The 24,361-nt window shown below is 40.4% G+C and overlaps 3 protein-coding genes across 3 annotated transcripts in view; 1 reads left to right on the forward strand and 2 right to left on the reverse strand.

Moving 5' to 3' along the window:
• LOC113019255 (receptor-type tyrosine-protein phosphatase H-like) overlaps nucleotides 1-24,361 on the reverse strand; it is a 423,637-nt gene that overhangs the window by 332,722 nt on the left and 66,554 nt on the right.
• On the forward strand, nucleotides 5,780-8,985 carry LOC113019286 (carbonic anhydrase 4-like). The gene is made up of 9 exons (XM_026162892.1): nucleotides 5,780-5,802; nucleotides 6,148-6,223; nucleotides 6,339-6,365; nucleotides 6,454-6,624; nucleotides 6,925-7,073; nucleotides 7,193-7,288; nucleotides 7,504-7,582; nucleotides 7,678-7,841; nucleotides 7,945-8,985. Exons 2-9 carry the CDS (start codon nucleotides 6,148-6,150, stop codon nucleotides 8,128-8,130), a joined length of 948 nt encoding a protein of 315 aa, XP_026018677.1. The 5' UTR covers nucleotides 5,780-5,802; the 3' UTR covers nucleotides 8,131-8,985.
• On the reverse strand, nucleotides 9,563-24,305 carry mmp25b (matrix metallopeptidase 25b). Its single transcript, XM_026162871.1, has 11 exons — nucleotides 24,258-24,305; nucleotides 24,036-24,127; nucleotides 22,711-22,843; nucleotides 18,831-18,975; nucleotides 16,858-17,162; nucleotides 16,547-16,726; nucleotides 15,165-15,249; nucleotides 14,544-14,626; nucleotides 14,262-14,414; nucleotides 13,202-13,495; nucleotides 9,563-10,741 (listed from the first exon to the last, which is right to left on the reverse strand). Exons 2-11 carry the CDS (start codon nucleotides 24,117-24,119, stop codon nucleotides 10,476-10,478), a joined length of 1,728 nt encoding a protein of 575 aa, XP_026018656.1. The 5' UTR covers nucleotides 24,120-24,127; nucleotides 24,258-24,305; the 3' UTR covers nucleotides 9,563-10,475.

Genomic DNA, 24,361 nt, shown 5'->3' on the forward strand with positions numbered 1-24,361 from the left:
AACACACAGTGAAATGTAGCCTGACACGCTCCTCGACATGTGCAAAAAAATTGGGGGGGGGGGGGGGGGGCGGGGGGGTGTAGAGGAAGAACATTATATCCATATAATATATATATATATATATATATATATATATATATATATATATATATATGTAGTATATACATTGGGTGAATGTGCAGTAGTAGCAGCAAGCAGGTGAATTCTGTACATTAATATGAATAGACATCTGACTATTTTGCAGAATAGACAATATAAACATATTTAAAATTAAAGGAATTGAAATGTACATTGTGCCTTGGTTTAGTGTCTGGAAGAGTCCTGTCTCAGTCAATTATAGATGATGTGAGCGGGTGTGTGTGTGTGTTTAGGGCACGGATGGCTTGGGGGTAGAAGCTCCTCTTGAGTCTCTCTGTCCTTGCCCGGAAGATGCGGAACCTTCTACCAGATTGCAGAAGTTGGAACAGTTTGTTGCCAGGATGGGACGGGTCCTTCAGTATCTGCGCTGCTCTAGTCCGGCATCTCCTGGTGTAGGTGTCCTGAAGCGGGGGGAGAGCAATCCTGCAGCAGCGTTCTGCTGTGCGGATCACTCTCTGGAGAGCTTTTTGGTCCTTCACACAGCTGTTCCCAAACCACGATGTCATGTTCTGTGTGAGGATGCTCTCCACAGCGCCTGTATAAAAAATCCTGAGGATCTTTGGAGAGACCCTGAACTTCCTCAGTTGTCGTAGGTGATACAGGCGCTGCCTAGCCTTTTTGGTCTGGACCTGAATGTGGGCAGCCCATGTCAGGTCTGAGGAGATGTGGACACCAAGATACTTGAAGGACTGCACCCTCTCCACTGGAGCTCCATTGATGATAATGGGCTTGTGGTCCCTGTGCTGACTCCTTCTGAAGTCCACCACCAGCTCCTTGGTCTTGCTGACGTTCAGCTGGAGGTGGTTGTCCTGGCACCACGATGCCAGATTCTTCACTTCATCCATGTAGGCCGCCTCATCGTTGTTGGAGATGGCACCCAACACCACTGTGTCGTCAGCAAACTTCACAATGGTGTTGGAGCCATGGGTGGCCACACAGTCTGAAGTGTAGAGGGAGTAGAGCAGTGGCGAGAGGACACATCCCTGAGGTGCTCCTGTGCTGATGGTGATGCTGTTGGAGAAGCACCTGCCCACCCTCACCACCTGAGTTCTGCCAGTGAGGAAGTCCAACACCCATGCACACAGACGGCTGTTAAGTCCCAGATCCCTCAGCTTTGTGAACAGTCTGCAGGGCACTATTGTGTTAAACGCTGAACTGTAATCAACAAACAGCATTCGCACATAGTTACCCTGTTTCTTGTCCACATGGCTGAGAGTGGTGTGTAGGACGTGGGCGATGGCATCCTCTGTGGATCTGTTGGATCTGTAGGCGAACTGCAGCGGATCTGTGGTGTCTGGGATGGAGGAGGAGATGATGTTCTTCAGCAGCCTCTCAAACACCTTCATTACTACCGAGGTCAGTGCAACTGGCCGGTAATCGTTCAGGGATGAGGGTTTGCTGTTCTTGGGCACAGGGATGATGGTGGATCTTTTGAAGCATGTGGGGACCACAGACTTCGCCAGGGACTTGTTGAAGATGTAAGTGAACACACCTGGTCCCGCCTCGTCTGGTCCCGCGGTTGCCACACCGTCATTGGACCCGGCTCGTCCTGTTCCAGGCCTCTAGTTGGGCGTTATGGCCATCAAGGCCGGCCTCCGGAGAGAGTTTGTCGCCACCACTGGCTTCGCGGCCGGCCTCCGGACCTGCTCAGTGGCCGCCACTGCCTTCCAAGTGGCCGGCCTCCTGATTGGTTTTGTCTGCACCGCCGCCGTTGCCTTGTGCACGGTTGGCCCCCAGAACTGTTTGCCCGTCGTCACAGTTGCTGTCCGCACGGCCGGTATCCAGAACTGTCTTGGTCCTTGTGTTGTCGACCCCCGGGTCGACCCCCTGAACTTTTCACGGACTTTTGTTGAGCTCTGGTTTGGTTTTTGGTTTTGATTCTGTTTTCCTGTGTTCTTGGACTCATGAATGGTCTTGTTTTGTGTTGGACTGTTTTCTTACGTTTTTGGACTGATTTGGACTCTTGTGCTCCTTGTTTTTTGTCTCGCTGTGTCTCTCTGTGTGCATTTAAGTCGTGTCTTCTGTCATTGTAGTTGCTGGTCCACCTGTGTATCCACCATGTCTCACCCGTGTGTTCTCCCTGCTGTCCATCATCATTCTCCTCTGCTCGTTCTCATTCTTGTTCAGGTTTGTGTTCTGTATTTAGTTTGTTCCCAGTATAGTTTAGTCCTTCCTCCGTTTGCAATTTGTCCATTTTTAGTTTTGTGCTTAATAAACCACCTTCTCACCCTTACACGTGCCTCCAATTGGATCCTCCTTTATTTTACCACACGGCTCATCTCACTCGCTGTGACATGAATAGAACAAACCAGAATTTCCAGCACAGGTTGAAGCATGTTTAGTCCAACAAAAGCTAAAAGAAGCCACATCATCATACTGTATGTCATTAAAATGGGCAGTGAGCATTCAAAATGTCATAATCTCACAACTCGCCCAGAAACTGGATACACCCCCACCACCTGAAAAAAAAACCCAGTAAGCTTCAGGATTTATTAGAATACCTATCAGAGTTGATATCAGAGTTGCTAACCCATTTACATTACTTGATTTGTGCAGTAACAATTTGGACTCAATATATGCTGACTTCATACCACCATGAAAAGCTGGTTGGATACACAAAAATATGTAAGACCACCAAAAGAACCTACATTGCTGATGGGAGTGTCTGCACTGGAGAACTGAACAATGGAAGAAGGTGGCTTGATCTGATGAATCAGGTTTTCCTTTGTATCATGCCTAAGGTCGGGTGGGTCAATACACTCCTAGGAACATATGTTAGCAAGATGCACAAGAGGAAGAAGACAAACTGCTGAAGGCAATGTGATGTTTTGTTTGATGCTTTGACATCCCTGGCCCACTCGAGGTCAGGGATGAGTTCCTGCCCCAAGTGGAGGGGTCTTGTTCATGAGTGACGGGAGAAGGGAGCGGGAGATTGATAGACGGATTGGTGTGGCAGCCGCAGTGATGCGGACTTTGTACCGGTCTGTTGTGGTGAAGAGAGAGCTGAGTGTAAAAGCGAAGCTCTCAAATTACCGGTCGATCTACGTCCCTACCCTCCCCTATGATCAAAAGATGTGGGTAGTGCCTGAAAGAACGAGATCGCGGACACAAGTGGCGGAAATGGGCTTCCTCCGAAGGGTGGCTGGCCTTTCCCTTAGAGATAGGGTGAGAAGTTCGGCCATTCGGGAGGGGCTCAGAGTAGAGCCGCTGCTCCTCCACGTCGAAAGGAGCCAGTTGAGGCGGCATCTGACAAGGATGCCTCCTGGGCAGTAGCGGTTTTTGATACGGGAGACACGGGCGGTTGCCCGGGGTGGCATCGTGGTGGGGGGTGGCATCACGGGCATCAGCAAAACAAAAAAAAAAATAAAAATTGCTCGTACTCATGCTGCCCCGACATCAACCAGCGCATATTGGGAATGGTACAGGCACCGATCAGTTTTCTATCATACGTTTGCTGGGGCGCCCTCCGTTTTCGAGCTGCACCTGCTGCTTGCGGCACAGGGAGGAGAGGGCGGGGCGGCGGGGGATTCTCTGGCTGGCTGGAGCAGCATCTAATAACCAACTCGCAAAATAAAACAAAATAAAAACAAAACAACAAACACGAAAACACCAGACATTATGATACAGACTTATAATTTGCACCGATGTTTTTTTGAAATTATTATACGCGAAAGTGTGCGCGAGAGCCCTCGGTGCGCCTGCTTGCTGCTGAAGTCAAAGTAAACTTTATTGTCATCTCCGCTACATACAGTCCAGTATATAGAGAGACGAGACGACGAGGCTCCAGTTACAGCAGTGCAAACAATAAATATAAGAACAGTAAGAAAATAAATATACGCTTTAGGACTCGGGGTAAAGGGATCAATAACAATTTAAAATTTATAATTTACAGTTTGATGATTTAAAGTCTCATACACAACCCGTCGAAAGGGGAGGGGGGCTGCTGCTTCCAAATAGAGCACATTTCATTCATAATGTTGTAAATTATGTATTCATGATTTGAATCCTGGGTTGTGTGAAATCCTAGAAATAAACCCTAGACAAAGTGAATATGTGAACTAAGGTGTAGGTCTATTAGGTTATGTTGTGGTGATCCTCGGGTTGGGGAATGGGTGTTCATAATGGAGTTCAAAATTAAAACCAATGGAAGATGGACAAGAAAAGTTCAAAGCCATCAGGTGCTCAGTTTAGAAAAAAGAGAAAAGAAGAGGAGAAACGAGCAAAAGATAGAGGTAAGCAAATATGTCATTGGATAATGGCAGGTCATGTATCCTGAAACAATCAGAATCAGAATACTTTATTAATCCCTAAGGAAATTATGTGGGTTACAGTTGCTCCAAAAAGAAATGGTAAAAATAGTAACAGTAACAGACTAAACTCCAAACAATATATTATGTTACAGATTTTAATATTAATTAGTCATTGTCAATTGTTGATTTGTCCTGTTCTCATTGTATGACGAATTATGATGGCTGTTTGGTAGCTGTTTGCATACGGTGCATACTCTCTCTCTCTCTTCATGTGTGTGTGTGTGTGTGTGTGTGTGTTTCTCTGGTGAATTTCGACAGCAGTTTTATGTTAATGTACAATCGTTAATATGTTTTATGTGTGTGTGTGGGGGTGGGGTGGGGGCGCGCCAGAGGGAGTGTTAGCCCGAGGTGCCAAACAGGCTAGGACCGCCACTGCTCCTGGGTGAGGTGTTCAGGGCATGTCCCACCGTTAAATATACTACGTCAGATGCTTCATAGACCTTTCATTTTTAATTTCACCTAAATTAACAGAGGAGATCCTGTTCTCTTCAGCATCATTAGCTGTGTCCAAATAAAACACAAAAAACCTCTTAAACTCATCCAGTTTAAGAAGAAGAGTATTTTTTACGGAGAAGTTCTGAGCAATTATGAAATTATGAACGTATGAACTGAATGGCTTTAATAATTAGGCTTGACAGAAGAATGAAGCTATTACCTGCAGGCTACTGTGTCCAATATGTCTATAACAATCAAAGCTTTGATTGTTCAACCAGCCTCGCAGGATCATTCAAGAAGATGAAACTGTAGAACACGCATCTCAGATTACTGGTTAGTGTAATTACCCGCATAGCATTCTTGTTAGTTGCAATGTATGTCATTTAATTAAAATTAAAATACGGCCATCGAAAACGAACTACACTATTGATAGATCGAGTTCCAAAATTCAAAGCTGCATTCACACCTTTCAACAAAAAAACACAAGAAAAAGATAATAATTTCTTGCAGACCAAAATAGGCAAGCGTAAATACTCATGAATGTTAAAATGCATACTGTCGGGAATTGGCTACTGGGTTTCCAGGGAAACACTGATAAGTTGTGTTAGCAATCAGTCTCTTCACGTCCTCTTATTAATCATGAATTTGAATGAATTTTTCGACCTTTTTTTCTGCAAAATTGAATTATTAATCTCGAAATATCGACTTTATTCTCAAAATGATCGACACTATATTTTTTTTCTTAATGTGGCCCTAATACTCCATCGTACTTCCGGAAATTTTTGGATAACGACCAACTCACATGTCACATGGAGGCGGTGTCCGGCCAGCTGCAGGATGCACTGAGGGAATAAAAAGAGGGAGGCTGAGGCTAGCTGCATCTGACAACAGGCTGAAAGGACGCACAGGTGCATCAAAGGTAAGACACTGCAGCTTAGGTGAGCTGGACAGAAGGAAGAATTAGGCTACAGTCTGAAAAATGCATGTATTGCATTCTTTTCTCTACTAACATCAGACTGTAGCATTTTAAATTTTAGCAATTTAACTTTCAAAGTTTATATATAGGTAAATTTGTCATTCCATATGTGTGTGATTGATTGATTCATGTTTGTGTTGCAAGAGCTACATTTTCGTTTTGATGATTTTAATATATATATATATATATATATATATATATATATATATATATATATATATATATATATATATATATATATATATATATATGCGATTATAAACAATGTGGCTTTTATGCTCGTTTCAGATGAAGTTGTTTGTAGTCGCTGCGCTTGCTGTGTGCGTCCTCGTACCCGCCGCTCACTGCGCATCCGGATCGATAGGTGTGTATTAGCTAAAGGCCTTTTTTTCATGAAATATTTTGAATTCACTGTTACACTGAATTTGTACTTATGGGAATCTGAATGTCCTGTTTTTTTCACCCCTTTTTTCATCCAGCCTGGTGTTATCACCTCCCATCCTGCAGTGAGTACCCAATATCTCCATTATCTATTATATGTTGCCCACTGAGTGACCCCTCCTCGGTGACGTTACGTGTTCTTTCTGCTCATAGATGACACAACCTGGTCAACAATTTCCCCGGAATATTGCAACGGCACCCGACAGTCACCCATTGACATCGTCTCAGCATCTGCCACACCGAACGCCAATCTGACTGAATTCACTTTTGTAAAGTATGACGACACCTCCGCAATAACATCCATAGAAAATACTGGCGACACAGGTGAGCCCGATTTTATGGCTTAGTGCTTACAAAAGTTTGTTGTTGTGGGTTGGTGTTTTTTTTTTTTTTTTTTTATCTTTGTGTTTCAAAACATATATTTCGACCTAGTTTAACAAAAATAATAATAATAATCATCATCATCATCATCATCATCATAAAGATAACTTGTCTTACTGGAATTTTTAGCGCCCTTCTCTTTTCTACAACTAAACGCACCCCCTTTGCACCTCAACATTCCCTCTTACTCCTCACCGGTTAGATGTAACCTTATTCTGTTTTTGTTTTTCCACCTTCTTCCAGTCAAAGTGACCCTTAAGAGCGGAGTTAAGATTTCAGGAGGGGACCTGTCCGAGCAATACGACAGCCTACAGTTCCACTTGCACTGGGGCAACGGCTCCTCTGTGCCCGGCTCCGAGCACACAGTGGATGGAAAGCGCTATCCTATGGAGGTACAGATTTATTTTGATGCTGCTGTGTTTCTTCGATAAATTCATATTAAAATTGTAAATAAAATAAAATAAGCAAGCAAACATCTGTATGATCTTTATGAATTTATGTATTTTCCCAGCTGCATATTGTGAACAGCAAGTCATCCTACAATGGGAATACAAGTCTAGCCGTCAAAGACTCCACCGGACTCGCAGCTCTTGGTTTCTTCATCGAGGTAAGAGAAGCAGCGCACGAGATGATGTAATGCCTGTTGTGTTATTCAGTATTCCAACCTCACTGCATTTTGGTGAGGTGTTGTCCCTTGTTGGTCATTTCCTCTTCTGAGCTGTGGAAAACAATAATATATATATATATATATATATATATATATATATATATATATATATATATATATATATATATATATATATATATATACTTTTTTTCCAGGTAATGTCAGGCAATTCAACTGGCCATCCAGAAAGCTGGCGCAATTTGACCTCTTACTTGGCCAACATCACACAAAAAGGTGATATTTTTTTTGTGGAAAACCTCCTCTCCTCTTTCTGACTCTAAATTGTGTCACCCATAGTTCCTTCATATAGGTCTTGTTTCTGTCTTCAGGCCAGAAAGTTTCAATTGCAGCTGGGTTTTCCCTGGACGACCTGCTCGTTGGTGTGAATCGCACTAAGTATTACCGCTACCTTGGATCTTTGACGACCCCCACTTGTAATGAGGCGGTGGTCTGGACCGTTTTTAAGGAACCAATTAAAGTCAGCAAAGATCTGGTAGGTGTTATTTCATTTCTTTCTTCTGTCTCTTAATTGTCATTGCTGCGAGCACAGATGGTCTATAAGTGGTTCATGAAGCTAATTGGAATATCATCACCAGATTGACCTCTTCAGCACCACAGTGCGTGTCGAAAACAGCACGTCACAACTCATGACAAATGTCTACAGAAGCCTGCAGCCTGCACAGCCAGTGTCAACTCAGAGCGTCAGGGCCTCTGCCTCCTCAACCTGCTTCTCCCTTGGCCTGCTACTTCTCAGTCTTGCACTGGGCTGGATTTGGAGCTAAAATAGAAAGAGAACGTCATCGTCAACCCGTTGCCTCACTTCAGAACATTCGCTCTTTCCCCCATTTAACTAAAACTGACCTTTGCTGATTTTTAGTGTAGCTCTCTGTGTTTGACATAATCACGAAAAGTGTGAAGAACAATTTTTAAAGGTGAAGGCTACCTCTGCACCAATGTTATCTCTCAACAATATCTCTTGATTATGGCTACCTGTGACAAAGCACTTACCTGTTATCAGATTTGAGTCTGAATGCATGCACGCACCTCATGCATGCAAAGTTTACTTTATGCAATGACATGCACAAGTTTTCATTTTGTGAGGCCAACATGGTGTGAACAATTAAGGCATGTTCCACATCTCTGTTGAGCTGCCAGAGCTAGGCGTGGGTGAGAAAGGGATGCACCTGCACTATCTACAGTGTAGTTCTGGTGGTTATGAAATACAGCATTATAAGAATGTGTTGCTATCTGGTGACACGTTATGATATACCTTGATGTTGGCACATGCAACTAGTTTAGTTTACCAGCTGATGATTGAAGGATATGGTGATTTTATTTCTTTGTTATTTGTATTTATTTTAAACTATTGTAACCTTTCTTGCCTCCATTAGTGCAGCTACTGCTGCATTTGAGGTGCACTGTGCTAAAACCACAAAATGAAAAAAGAAAACATGCCGATTCCTTTATGAAGTTCGTGTTTTGAAGGTTTTGTGTGTTACTTTCTCAGATGAAAAAAAATTGTTTATCAGTGATGCACATTGCTTATGTCCTTAACACTGTACTGTATTGCTTCAACATGAAGAAAACTGACTTTCCTGATCTTCTTAAATGGCATTTAAAAAATTTTTGTGAATGTTTGTGCCGCTTTACTCTCTTTTTATAAATTCTTGGAAGTTTCTGGAAATTTTGAAATGATACATAGCTGGCTGGAGTGCTTCATAGGTGCATTTGTTGCACCTAACTAGGCCAAGCTGTCTGAGCTTTTGAGAGGTGTCTATTCTAGTTTACAAAATGTGCTTCAACAATGTATTTTAGAACAAAGATCCCTAGTTTTATTCCCAACCTGTGAAGCTGCCAATTATTTGTCCACACTGGTTTTAACCTTGCATGACCCATGCCATTTACTAACAAAGCAGGGCAAACAGACCTGTTTAAACTCAAACCGCTTTGAAGGATTTGGCTGTGTGTGTGTAATGGTTAACTAGCCGTATTATCAATGAAAGGTTGGGGTTGCAGTTAATTTGATTTTAACTAAGTGAAACATATTTTTATAACATATTTTTCAGGCCACAAGACGAGCATTCTTATCACATTGCTCTTCTTTTTGTAATGGCGGTATTTGATGTCCTTGAGATAAATAGGTCCCTGCAAACAGGGAGAGGTGTTCCTAATAATGCTATCATCAATCTGTAACTGAACACACAAACAGAACTGTCACTGGAGAATGACAAGTATTTAATCATTGAAAATGAAACATCTTGAATCTGAACCAGATAAGACAACATGAGGTAACATGCCTTCACACTTGTGGCAAGGGCAGTGACGCCAAAGAAATATGTGTTAAAAGCAAAAGACAAAGCTACAAACCAAAACCAAAAGTATAAAATTCAACATTAGGACATTTTAATAGTTTCTGATAACTTATAAATGGTTTTGTTTAAGATTTCTTTCACAGAGATTTTACAAAATGTATATTGTCACTTTACAGTAAGTCTATCTGACTCGAGCTGTGAAAACCACTGAAGGATTTGGTATGTTTCATCTGCAAAGTTAAGCATCTCAGCTTAACACAGCCCAGCCTTAAGAATATTCTACAATGACAGCTATTAATGTCAATGTAAAACAACCAAAACATTGTACATTTGTAAAAACTACACAAATATAAAAAAACAAAATCTTCAATTTACCATAATCCAGATCTGCTTGTGCACTATATATTTTGATATTTTAGCAAAAGCACCAAAATCTAATTATAAATAGATATATTTAAAGATGAAAATGACTTTTGCTGTTAAGTATGTTTGATTTACCTTTTTATCACCCCAAGCACAAGGCGGTTACATAAGACCTTGTTATGAAGAAGTAACCTGTGTGCTTGCGTGTGGTGTTAAATGACGTTTCTTTCTTCTGTAAAGCTCATTGTAATTCAATACAAAAATGTCGCAATATGTTTCAGATGAGAAACTGTATTTATAAAAACCCAGGGGGTTTAAGAGAGGCTTTTTTTTGCCACTGGGACTCAATTTGAAACTATTGTGTAACTTTATGCAAGTAAGATGACATAAAGTCATTCTATTATTAACCCGCCAGTGGAAAAAAGGGAGAAGTAAACACTGACTCAAGAAAATTACAAACTCATGTTTCTTATAATCTCATTGGTTAGCAGCAAAATAAAAATCAAGAGGAGAGAGCTGCTTCTCAGCGATGAATGCGATCCCAAGAAGATGCAGGTGCATTTTTTTGGGAATCGAGGATTTGTTGGAGTGGAAGTTGAAGGAGGAGCTGGACATCTAAGCCAGTCTACAGCGATGGATTTTGGTGTGACATCATCTTGGTTCAGGTCTCCATTTGTGAGCATCCAGTAGGAATTATCCTTGAAGAAATAGGTATTTCCTTAACAACAAAAAGAAAAAAAGAACACGAAAAGCAATGCAGCTGTTATTTTGTTTCATCAAATTATGAATAAACCAACCCACACAAACTGGATGCTGATTAAAAGGAGTGGAAGACAGCAGCACATTGTAGTTTTTGTAACTACAAAGTAGTTATGTGGTTAGCTCCTGCACTTATGAGGGCTCAGAAAGTGTACTTCTAAATCCTGTCATTTCAAAAGCTCTCTTACCCTGAAGCCAAAGTTTTCAACAGCTTTATTAAAAATACTAAAATTACTGTACTAAATAAATACAAAAATTAAAAATTAGCCCTTTCTGGGTCAGCTGGGAGGCATCCACTGATTTTCAACAAATCACCCACCTGTTAAATTAGTCATATTTGGATTGTCATTCTAATATAAAGTATGCTTTGATGTGATACTACTACTTTTCATACTACATGAAGTAATGAAATAGGCTATGACATGGCATTTTTTTGTGCAGGAATCTTTCCTTTATTCATTTATCTACTTGAATCATGTTGCATCTCAGTGTAAGATGTTATTTAGAACTTCTTATCTTAATCAGCGCTCTTCCACTCCTTTCTGTGCGTCATTCCCTTGAGCGTCTTGGGTGTGACAGCTGACAAAAGCTATCTCCCAAAATAACTTCTCTATCATTGTTGTGTATTTATCTAGAGCAAAGGTGGACAATTCATTTTCCCAAAGGGCCAAGTGAGAAACTGTACCAATAAGCTTAATCCTTATTGGTGCCCAGTTTCTCATGTGGCCCCTTGGGGAAATGAATTGCTCAACTCTGATCTCAAGTTTGTAATAGAAGATCATCACATACAGTGGGGCAAAAAAGTATTTAGTCAGCCACCGATTGTGCAAGTTCCCCCACTTAAAATGATGACAGAGGTCAGTAATTTGCACCAGAGGTACACTTCAACTGTGAGAGACAGAATGTGAAAAAAAAATCCATGAATTCACATGGTAGGATTTGTAAAGAATTTATTCGTAAATTAGGGTGGAAAATAAGTATTTGGTCACCTCAAACATGGAAAATCTCTGGCTCTCACAGACCTGTAACGTCTTCTGTAAGAAGCTTTTCTGTCCCCCACTCGTTACCTGTATGAATGGCACCTGTTTGAACTCATCATCTGTATAAAAGACACCTGTCCACAGCCTCAAACAGTCAGACTCCAAACTCCGCCATGGCCAAGACCAAAGAGCTCTCGAAGGACACCAGGAAAAGTATTGTAGACCTGCACCAGACTGGGAAGAGTGAATCTACAATAGGCAAGCAGCTTGGTGTGAAAAAATCAACTGTGGGAGCAATCATCAGAAAATGGAAGACATACAAGACCACTGATAATCTCCCTCGATCTGGGGCTCCACGCAAGATCTCATCCCGTGGGGTCAAAATGATCATGAGAACGGTGAGCAAAGCTCCCAGAACCACACGGGGGGACCTGGTGAATGACCTGCAGAGAGCTGGGACCAAAGTAACAAAGGTCACCATCAGTAACACACTACAACGGCAGGGAATCAAATCCCGCAGTGCCAGACGTGTTCCGCTGCTGAAGCCAGTGCATGTCCAGGCCCGTCTGAAGTTTGCCAGAGAGCACATGGATGATACAGCAGAGGATTGGGAGAATGTCATGTGGTCAGATGAAACCAAAGTAGAACTTTTTGGTATAAACTCAACTCGTCGTGTTTGGAGCAAGAAGAATACTGAGTTGCATCCCAAGAACACCATACCTACTGTGAAGCATGGAGGTGGAAACATCATGCTATGGGGCTGTTTTCCTGCCAAGGGGACAGGACGACTGATCCGTGTTAAGGACAGAATGAATGGGGCCATGTATCGTGAGATTTTGAGCCAAAACCTCCTTCCATCAGTGAGAACTTTGAAGATGAAACGAGGCTGGGTCTTCCAACATGACAATGATCCAAAACACACCGCCCGGGCAACACAGGAGTGGCTCCGTAAGAAGCATTTGAAAGTCCTGGAGTGGCCTAGCCAGTCTCCAGACCTCAACCCCATAGAAAATCTGTGGCGGGAGTTGAAAGTCCATGTTGCTCGGCGACAGCCTCAAAACATCACTGCTCTCGAGAAGATCTGCATGGAGGAATGGGCCAAAATACCAGCTACTGTGTGTGCAAACCTGGTAAAGACCTATAGTAAACGTTTGACCTCTGTTATTGCCAACAAAGGTTATGTTACAAAGTATTGAGTTGTATTTTTGTTATTGACCAAATACTTATTTTCCACCCTGATTTACGAATAAATTCTTTACAAATCCTACCATGTGGATTCATGGATTTTTTTTTCACATTCTGTCTCTCACAGTTGAAGTGTACCTCTGGTGCAAATTACTGACCTCTGTCATCATTTTAGGTGGGGGAACTTGCACAATCGGTGGCTGACTAAATACTTTTTTGCCCCACTGTATGTCTCCATTTTAACACAATGTTACCTTCTCGCCAGCTAATGATGCCATCGATATGGGCAGGCATTCCTTCCCATAGGGTGTTTTCCCGTGGATATCCTTGCTCTGGTTGGATGGTCCTCTGTCCATTCTCAATGTTTTCGTTAAACCTCCAAAACTCCCCTCCACTGAACAGGTATGTTTTGCCATTATGAGCCCAGTTGAAAGCAGCGTCCACCCTGTTCACTGTCTCACCCGACTTCTTCTTCATGCCCCAGTCAGAGAGAGGCCGAGGGTAACCGGCCATAGCCACTGTGTCCTTGAAGACCCAGTACTGAGCTCCTGGACATGGCGAAAGCAAAACAGAATATTTCAACAGAAAATCACTTAATGTGAGTCGGAACCATATCCTGGTGAATTCTTCGGTTTATCAGCAGAAAACCAAACTGGAAAGTACCGATAATACAGACCCAGTGATACAGGCAATGACCCAAAAGATACAGCAGAAGGTTTGAATGTAAAGAAGTGAAAATATTTGTCTGGGGCAGATCTGTTCAGGACATTGTCTTCAGCTGCATTTCACTTAGCGAGGACAAAACTGAAGGCAGGAAAGACCAAATACAAAAACAGCAGAAAACAGCAGCATTAAAAGCCTGGAACAGAAAGAAAACACCAGGACAAACTGGACCATATTGGCTGACTTTAAAAGTTTAAAAATAAGTATTTTATTTATTATTATTATTATTATATTAATTTGTACATATTAAAAATAAATCCTCATTGTTTTAACACCCTTTTTTGTTCTGCCTCTTAATTAAAAACTTACAATCTGCACTCCAGTTGCATCTCAATTGTTTCGTCTTCACATCTATTGTGGCAGCGTGTTGAGCCAAAATAATAAAAAAAATGCATCACTGTCTAAACACTTCTTGACCTAAATGACGTATATGAAAATATTTATATATGATTTAACATTTCACCCCCCACTCAAAAAAACCACCATGTTTAAAATATAACAGACGTGAGAAGTCACCCACTTCTCACATCTCTGAACGGCCAAAATTAGATCACCTGAGGCCATACATAACCACAAGATTTAGCTTCTCACCGATGAAGAAGATGATGCGGCTGTCACTCTTCCTCTCATACACAGCATCGATCTTGTTTATTCCTTCTGGAAGGCCCATCCAGAAGTTTTTGATCTGAGCCGGATTTAAGGACACCAAAGATCCATCTTGCTGGGTTCTCCAGAACTGTGCACCTTTTTGAAGAGAAGACACAAAAGAAACAACACGGATAAATAAAATAAAAATACATTTTTTTGACGAATGTGGAAAATTAATTGAGATGTATTTTTTATTCTGTTCAGCACAGATCCACTTTTTCATACCTTTAAAGAAGAAGACCTCTCCCCTAATGTTTCCTATAGCATCAAAGCCTCCCTGACACCGCTCTTGCAATGATGGATCAGAACTAGGAGAGAAAATTGAATCAAAATCAAGTTAAACTCTGCTTTTACTGCATTTGTTTGATAAATACACTAGAGGGTGCTGTGGGGCCAAGAATGCCACAGTGAGAGTCTTTAAGCTACCACTTAAATTAAATAGACTACTACCTTACGATTATATTCACAGAGATTTTTACCCCAAGCTTCATTCATCCAGGAACACACACATTCATACAAGTACGTTTTTTCTATACTTAAGTACAATGTCTAACATTTGTTAACACACGCTCAGACACCAATGGAGCCGTGAGGTTTTAGTATCTTTCCCTTTACGTTGACATGCAAACTGCAGCAGCAGGGTATCAAACTATCAGCCTTTTGACTGATAGGGGCCACAGCCTTCCCTAATTAGTCATTCTTCTTTTTTTTTTTATGTGACTCTGTCTGAATGCATTAATAGTATATTCATAGCTTGTAAAGTCAAATATTATGTGATGATTATCTGGATTAAAGTGCAATCCAGATAATCCCCCCACCCCCAATCCCTCCCATGGTTCAGCTCACTGCTGTGTTGGCCTCGGTGGAGGTGGACTGGGCAGGCGTGGGAAGTGGGGATCATCACCACCTGGTCGGTCAGCATCTTTCACACCTGCAACAGAAGAGTGACAGAAGACACTGTGGAAGAGGAAACGAAAGCTGACGACAGTATAAGAAAAACTCAGCAGGCAACCCACATTCTTCTCAGTGTGCAGAGGTGTTTGTCACACAGGATGCAAGGCTTTTTCTTTTTTAAGACATGAGGAAGATATTCAGTTACATCACTGCATGAATGCAGTATTGCACACAAAACCAGATTAAAACAGTGTTATTGCATTACTGTATTATTTTTATCTTTTGTAGACGTTTTATGTTTTATAGCGTATTAAGCTATAACAGAAATATATCAGTAATGAATATCTGAGAACAACTGTGTAAGAGTTTTATAAAACCTAAGTGTAAAGTGCAATTTTATAAACTAGAAACAAATAGCAGAGACAGCTTATATTTGCAGGACCACATGTCCTCCATGTACATTTGCCCAAATCAAGAGTGGTCATTAGGACTGTGCCATATATCATCTGTGATAAGCCCAGTATCATTTTTTATGTGATATAAAAATATCATATTTAGTTCATTTCAGTTTTATTTATTTAGCACCAAACCATAAAGCACTCATCTCAAGGTGCTTTACTGTAAGGCAAGAAGGCTATAACAATAGAGAGAAAACCCCAACAATCAGATGACCGCTGATGAGAAAGCACTTGGCAGCAGTAGGAAGGGAAAACTCTTTTTTAACAGGAACAAGGCTCAGTGAGGGACAGCCATCAGCCATGACCGATATTGATATGCCATGCCTTTAAGGGAGCGCGAGAACCCTGCAAAATATGCAAGAAAACTGTTTCCGCTGAAAGTGGAAACAATGACCTTAAATGACTACATGGTGTGCTGCTCAGAGCACTGGCTAGCTGTGCTTGCTAGTAGGTAATCAGTGACTGTTGCTCATTAAAAAAGAGGGATTGAAGACGATGTTCATTAACCTACATAATGTAGGTTGCTAAATGTAAGCATCAATATAAAAATATTTATTATTTTTTTCAATATCATCATTAATATTCTTATCAAAAACTATGTTGAAATATCATGGAATATGTGATACATTTTTGAGGCTATATTGCTGAACTCTTGTGGTCATGTTAAATGGATGGTTGATATAACTTACATAAAAAAAATCAAGTAATATAATTCACAAATTCACAATCAGTTTGAAAGGGCAAATGGATATGAAGAAAGATTTATTGCTACAATAGTGGTATGATATGGCAATATAAGTGTAATACTCCACCACTATTTTTACATCATCAAGTGCCAGATACTGATTTGACGAGTGTACGACTAGTCAGACTGACCGTAAAGCTGCTGGATGGCGAGCCTGTCATCCATGGCCAGTTTAAAGTGGGCAATGTCTTCCACGGGACCCTGATAGTACGGCCTCATGATGGATGGATCAGAGGAGGAATGAGAAAGGCCCAGTGCATGGCCAAACTCATGCACTGCAACTGTGAACAAGTCAGTACCTCTGCTATCACCTGTGGAAGTGTGAAGGAAAAGTGTTACCGTTTCACAAGAAAGCAAAGAAAACCCACTTAAAATTAGATAGTGGACATTCTGGGTAAGTGAATGATGAGGTTTTTTGTATTCTTCATATCCTTTTATATACCTGCGGAGCTCCAGATCTCATCGTCATCAAAGTGTGTATCACCAGATATGTCAAGTGTTCCTGGGAAAAAGGCATGGGCCAGAGTGCCACCTTGCCCATCAAAAGGGTACCCATCGTCGTGAAACATGTGGTCAAAAGACACTCTGATGTCCCCGTTAGCTGTGGCCCCATTGTTGTCTCTCCTCAGCTGACGGAAATTCAAAGGGGCCACGTCACTCCAGGCTTTGAAGGCATGAGTCAGGAGGCTTTCCACGTCATTGTTAGCCAAGCCGGGGGAGGTGGAGGGATTTGGGTAGCTGTGGATACTGGAGACAGAAAACTTAAATGCTGTGACTTGTGTATTTTTCACATTCCTCTTTTTTTTAATCACACATGATGTTTTAATACTGTCCCGAATTCTTTTGATTGAGGTGTGAGACAAACAACCACTGGTCCAGATGTGTCAAAACAATGATTTTATTAAACACACGCGTGGAAAGAAATACACCATCACAATTCTCAGCATAAATCTCCGCTAGAAAGCACACTTCAAATGGTTTTTATATATCAGGGTTCACGCCTCCTCTTGTGTCAGGCAGATACATGTCATGCATAAATTACAGTTAATGAAAGTCACCTTTAACACACCTAAAGAGACATTTTCACCGTCTCCGAGCCAGATGTTTCCTGTGGATGTTCTCCTTCTCGCTTATCTCTGGAACATCACACATTCTGCAAAATCTGTTGCTTATGCAGGTACAAATTGCAGTTACAAGCAAGTCTCACCTCTACCCTAAAAAATAAATCTACGTAATGTCTGTGTCTGTAAGCGTGCTTGCTTTGACCTTTCTGCACTGTGTCACCTTTCACAATATGTCATCTAGACAGTCAGATGAAGCTTGTAACCCTCAAAAATAGAATGCCAACTCTTTTATGCGCACATTTGCAGTATGTGTAATAATATAATTAAAACTACATGTTTAATAAATGTTTTCAAAAAATGCCACTACTCAAAGATCTCGTTGTCTCACTCCTCGGTCCATTCAGCCACCTCCACCAACGGCATTATGGACCCTGGACCGATTGGCCCCGAATCCACAGCCCTATACATACACAGCTGTATACATACAGCATATTAAAATGTCATTAAAATTCAGCCTTGCAGAAGGCTTATGTTATCTAAAAGTGGAGCCTTCCCTTTTTCTCAATTTTTTTCTCCTTCATTACAAGTTACAGGTCAAATTTAACAAAACAAAAAACAATTTAAACATCAAATTCCAAGGTGTCACTTTGATGCCACATGCTGGTTTGCAAAGTCCTCAAATTTGGTTGAGGTAGACTTATTAAGATACGACATTTCAAGTCATAGGTGGATCTGATTGTACAGAAGAGGATTATGGCCACTCTTTTCTCAGAATTCTGGAAAAGAAGAAAAAAAGATGTGCTCTCTTTTTTTCTGGTGGCCCTAATCTTCTATTTTCTTCTGTATAATTGAGAAACCAAGCAACACTGCATTTATAGGCTGTAATATAGGCTTGTTGTTCTCATATTTGTGCAACAACACAAGAACACAAGTTATCATAGTGGAAAGCTTTAGAATTTTTAAATCCTGCATGCTAGCACTTACTTCAACCTTTAACCTTCAAATGGTAACAGGTTCTCCTCTTTTTCAGCATGTGGGTAAATTTTCTATAATAGAAAGGTGCTATATAGTTGTACTTATATTCAAACTGAGCACTGGTGGAAGACTTGCTCTACCACTTGAGCCACATCCACTCACACATCATTCTGTTAGCACCACACACTATCAGATAGCTTCCTCAATAAAATGCCTCTTTAATCCTGACTTAGTTCCTATATTTGATGTAACATGACTAGCTTGTTGGCCATGACAACTTATGGGGTAAAAAACATGTCAAGTGTTCCTGGGATATTCCCATGATTCATACACATATGATAAAACCACAATGTCACAATCATCACACGAAACCAACCTCCATGTGAGATCTGTCTTATCCCACTTTAGGCCTGATAGTGCATATCTTTTCCTCCTCCTTCGCCTCCTCAGTATGTCGTCTCTTCCGACAATATCAGGAAGAGAGCATCGTGGTTTAGACATTAGTTTGAGCGTTTCCGGGTCTGGAAGAGAAGATGATTAAATATCATGTGTTGAAATGAAAGAAGGTGTTGCAAGAACTGCAAGGCCTCATGTGACCCCTGTCTAGAAAAAAAATGTACAGTGTTGTGCAAAAGTCTTGAGCCATCACTAATTATATTGCATTTTTCCTGTGAAAATGGGAAGAAGGAAATTGCTGAAATGTGCAAATATACACTACCAGTAAAATGTTTTGGAAACATTTTCTCGTTTAATGTTTTTTTCTTTATATTGATGACTATTTACATTGTATATTCTCACTGAAGGCATCAAAACTATGAATGAACACATTTGGAATTATGTAGTAAACCAAAAAATGTGAAATAATTAAAAACATGCTTTATAGTTTACATTCTTCAAAATAGCCACCCTTTGATTTAATTACTGCTTTGCACACTCTTGCTATTCTCTTGATGAGCTTCATGAGGTTGTCAGCTGAAATGGATTTCTCTTTACTTAGCTGATTGGTTCTTGCCAGAATATGAATTAACAGTTGTAAAAATAGGGCTGTTAGCTGTGTACCAACCTGACTTCTGCACAACACCACTGATGGCCCCAACCCCATTAAGAAGGCAAGAATTTCCACAAATGACAAGTCACACCTGTGAAGTGAAAACCATTTCAGGTGACTACATCATGAAGCTCACTGAGGGAAGGCCAAGGGTTTGCAGCGCTGTTAACAAAGCAAAGTGTGGCTACTTTCTGGAATCTAAAACATGAGACATACTTTATCAATTTTTTCCTTGCTACATAGTTCCACATATCTTGCTTTGTATATTTGATGTCTTCAGTATGTATCTACGATGTAGAAAGTAGTAAAAATAAAGAAAAGCCATTAAATGAGAAGGCATGTCCAAAGTTTTGACTGGTAGTGTATATGGAAATACAATGTCATCAACATAGCCCGAACTCTTTTTTTAGGGACGTTTTCTTGTCATTTGCAGTTGTTATTTCTTGATATGTCAAGCTTTCAGCTAATACCTTTTTGGGAATAACCTTGGTGCAAAAAACTACCTAATGCCTGTGAATGTCAATGACAATGTGTTTTTGCAATGACCTGCAGGTAATAAAGTGTATAAAAAGGGTTCAAACTGATTCATTTGTTGGATTTGGTGCCTTTTTTTCTGCTTGATGGATGGGAGCAGCTACAATGTTTGCTTTCCTTAACATTTATGAACAGCTTTATTTATTTATTTAGTTATTTTATTATTTATATTTTTTTTATTAGTTTTTCTGTTTTCACAAATAGTACATAATTACATAACATAATTAAGTGTACAATTCAGAACCAAAAATAAATAAATAAATAAATAAATAAACAAAAACAGATAACTAAGCACAGAACACCAGCTCAGTTCCATCTAAAAAATAAATAAATAAATAAAGAGAAAATACAATACAATACAATACCTGTGGTCCCAGTAGTACTTTGCAGTTTGAACACTCAAGAGAATCCTTGTAACATAATATTAGAAACATCAGGTTCCACATAATTCAAGTATGGTTCCCACACCTTAAAGAATTGATCTGTTTTTGAGTGCAGTATACATGTAAGATATTCCAATGGCACTAGATCCAACACTACTCTTTGCCAACCTTTAATAGTTGGTGCTTTTTCATAAATCCATTGGAGTAGTATATTCTTCCTTGCCGCATAGGTGAGAACACAGTACAATCTCCTATTATTCTTGGATATTAATCGCCGGCTGGGGAGGCCAAGTATGAGAGACAGAGGGTCCAATTCACAACCGAAAATCGTCTCCATTTCAGATAACACATTAGACCAATATTCTTGCAATTTCAAACATGACCAGAAGCTGTGAGTTAGGGTACCAATTTCTGTCTTACATTTGAGGCACATGGGTGAAAGGGTAGGATTATATTGATGATGTCTGCGAGATATGGATATATGCATTCTGTGTATGATTTTTAACTGTATTGCTTTGGTACGATTAAAAAACCGAGATTGATTTGGCATAACTCCAGACATCTTTCCATTCTTCATCATCAATTGCTATACCTAACTCCTTTTCCCATGTGCCTTTAAGCCTCTGTGACATCACTGAAAGTACAGAATATAAAGCATTGTAAAATATATTCACAGGTACCTCTTTGTCTGTTAAAAATAATAATTTTTCAACAGGGGAGACTTCATGACTCTCACTAAAGTTAGTACTTTGTAAAATATAATGCCTTATCTGTAAGTAACGGAAAAAGTCATGTTTGGGGAGAGAATATTTCTCAACCATTTGGTCAAATGGCATAACTACATTGTCGGAGAATAAGTCCCTCAGTCTCTGAATGAACCGCTTTATGAACAGGTGGTTGGATGAAGGACTCCTGGCAGCTTTTTCCCAGTAAAAGTTTTTAATGTCAGTTAAAAATTGACATGGTAAATTCAGGTATTTTGCAATCCACATGAATTCTCCATCTATCTCATCTACACCTGGACCTCTATGTCTTATATGGCAACAACTGAGCATGAATTAAAAAAAAGTATCGAAGCAAAAAAATTTGCATTTATGATATTTTATAATCAAGTTATTCGAGATTAGGGATGGGTATCGTTTAGGTTTTATCCGATACCGGTGCCAAATCGGTACTTTTGAAACGGTGCCGGTGCTCAAACGGTGCTCAAACCGGTGCTTAAAGAATGGAGAACACAAAATTGGTCCAAAAACCTCTCATGGTCAGCTGGTTTTTTGTAAAAAGATAACAATGTTAGCCTTTTCTGCAGCTATGGGGCATATATGGTATCACTCTTAGCTGGAAGCAGTGCTTAAACAATGGAAAAAATACAAACTTTGTCCAAAAACCTCTCATGTTTAGCTGTTTCCCTCTTTTTCTTTGGTCATTTTAGCCTTTTTGGCCAGGGTGAAGGGAGTATCTGCCATCAAACAAGAAGACAGCCGCATGTAGCTATGATGATGTTTGCTAGTTCACCTTACATGCATTAATGTAATAACGTGGTTAGCCTACTCAACGTAAATTACACACGAACAACATTAAGCTACTCACGCAGAGAAGAACGGCTGCTGCTGCCATCAAATACGGCGCATTTCTCGGCTTTTTAAAAAAAACCGCTATGCCTCACCAGGTGTTTCATCGGATTCAAGGTGTTACCTCCTTTGACAGTATCACAGTATCAGCTTAAAGCACTTGTTGCAGGCTGCTGAGTTTGCATATTTTGCTGTGAAGTACAGCCAGACTTTTGACCGCTTAGCCTTGGGCATTTTTAATCTGTAGCTCTGCATAAAAGAACGTACGTACCTGGGCCCGCCTACTATCCTCGGAAACGTAAAATGATTGGCTAGAAGTGTGTCACAGCTCAGGGAAAAAAAGCACCGAAATAAAGCACCGAAATGTGCGCTGCTTTTCGGTCTGGTTACTACCGTTTATGTCAGAACCATCATGGCACCGGACACCGGTACCCATCCCTATTCGAGATACTCAATGAATCATTGCAGATGTAGATAAGTGGCTTAACAAACATGAGTGAAAAGCCAAGAAAAACACTGAACTATCCCTAGAAAGTTTGGAGAACTATTGCTCAAGACCACTTAAAAAATTATTGATTGATTAAAAAAGTTATAAAACACTCTGGCTCCTTAGAAGCAAATTGCAAAGAAATGAGGGGTAACTCGAGAGGTTTGCACAAAGAATTGTGTATAAATACAGTAATACATTCTCCTAACAGATGTGAGTTAAGAATAACTTACCAAGCTTCCCAGTTTCCCGGAGCCCTCCGAATCTCTGCATGGTACGAACAGCTTCTTCAATCCCTTCTTTCGTCAGCAGCTGACTTGTATGTGGGTCAGGACGAGGAAGGTACCCATACCTACCGAGCCAGTCCTGGACACAAAACAAGAAGAAATTGGTTGATTTCCCAAACTTGATTACTAATGAGGCTAGAAAATGTAAATGCATCCTCACCACAGTGAGTCAGTCATATCTAGCAAGGGTCTACTTTGATGTCATAGGAGTATTTGATACGCACTGTATCCTGCTCCACTTATGACAACGGATCAATCTGAACAAGCGCAGCCCTTTTTTTTCATTAACATTGCATGATCCTCTCTATGTTAAGCAAGTTGATTGATAGCATAAATGCTGTAGAGCAGTGTGTACCACAAAACACACAAGCACACAAAATACACACTTTACACACATACACTGAAACAATGAAATCTCTTTCTTGAACGTGATTTTGAAACCTGCGGTACTCTTACATGTCCTCCACCCTGCAAGCTGCACTTTGACAGGAAAAAGGTGGTGGCTTATTCCATCAACCGTCCTCTTTGATCTCTGCCTTCAAACTCCCTTACTCCCTTACACACACACACACACACACATGCACACATATACACACATATATCTATATCTATCTATCTATACATATATACATATATATAAAATAATTTACCCCCAGTGAGATTTGCAGCAGTGTCATCCGGGATTTATGCTCTTTTTTCAATCAAAGAAGTAAAACATTTTTCTTTCTCATAACCAAGCCACACATGATATACACATACCACGAAATATAGCGATATTAATTCATATTTGAGGAACTGGAAGTGGGAAGCTTATCGTGCTTGCACGTCACATTTCATGTGAAGTGTGTAACGTAATGTCTATTCTATTTATACAACTAGAGGATTTTCTGATGAAGGACTAATCTCTCAGAATGGTCAAAAGAAAGTCCCCAAAGCGTTTCATATGTTTGATATATTCTTATAAACCTCAAGAATCTCATATTAAATACCTCTATCTCCCCCCCAACACACACACACGTGTTTTACCATCTGAAATGAAAAACACGTGGAAATACAATTTCCGATAAAGTACACATTAAATGTCAGATTAAAATCATATGTATATGATATATAGGATTCAAAAGGATACAAAAACAAACTGATGCAAAAGTAACACATACCCTACACTTTCCTCCCCACTTTCAGATACATCAAAGGAATCCACACAGCTGCCGATAAACGTTTACAACTCATAGAGGAATTTTTGTGTGTCGTGAATATTTTGTACTCACCACGGCTCTGCTGTATTGGTCAGGCCCTGCTAATGTGCTTCCCGTAAAGGTCCATATCATTAACAGCAGAAGGCAAAACTCCATCCCAGTCACTGCAAGAAAAGAGGAGGAAAAGTGCTCCACATCATTAACAGGATGTTTAATATTTGGAGGATTCTTGTTTATAATTCCGCAGCTTTCTCTGAATCAGCACATATTCAGGGGAACAGAGACGATGCTCACCGCTTGTTCTTCTTCAGCTGCTTCAGTCTCTCTTGGGACTAGGCTTGGTGGATCGATCGGGGAACTGTTGAGGCGTTCCAGTTACCTCGGAAATGAGAGTTGAG

The sequence above is a fragment of the Astatotilapia calliptera genome, chromosome 3 (assembly GCF_900246225.1).
Source record: "Astatotilapia calliptera chromosome 3, fAstCal1.2, whole genome shotgun sequence".
Lineage (NCBI taxonomy): Eukaryota > Metazoa > Chordata > Actinopteri > Cichliformes > Cichlidae > Astatotilapia > Astatotilapia calliptera.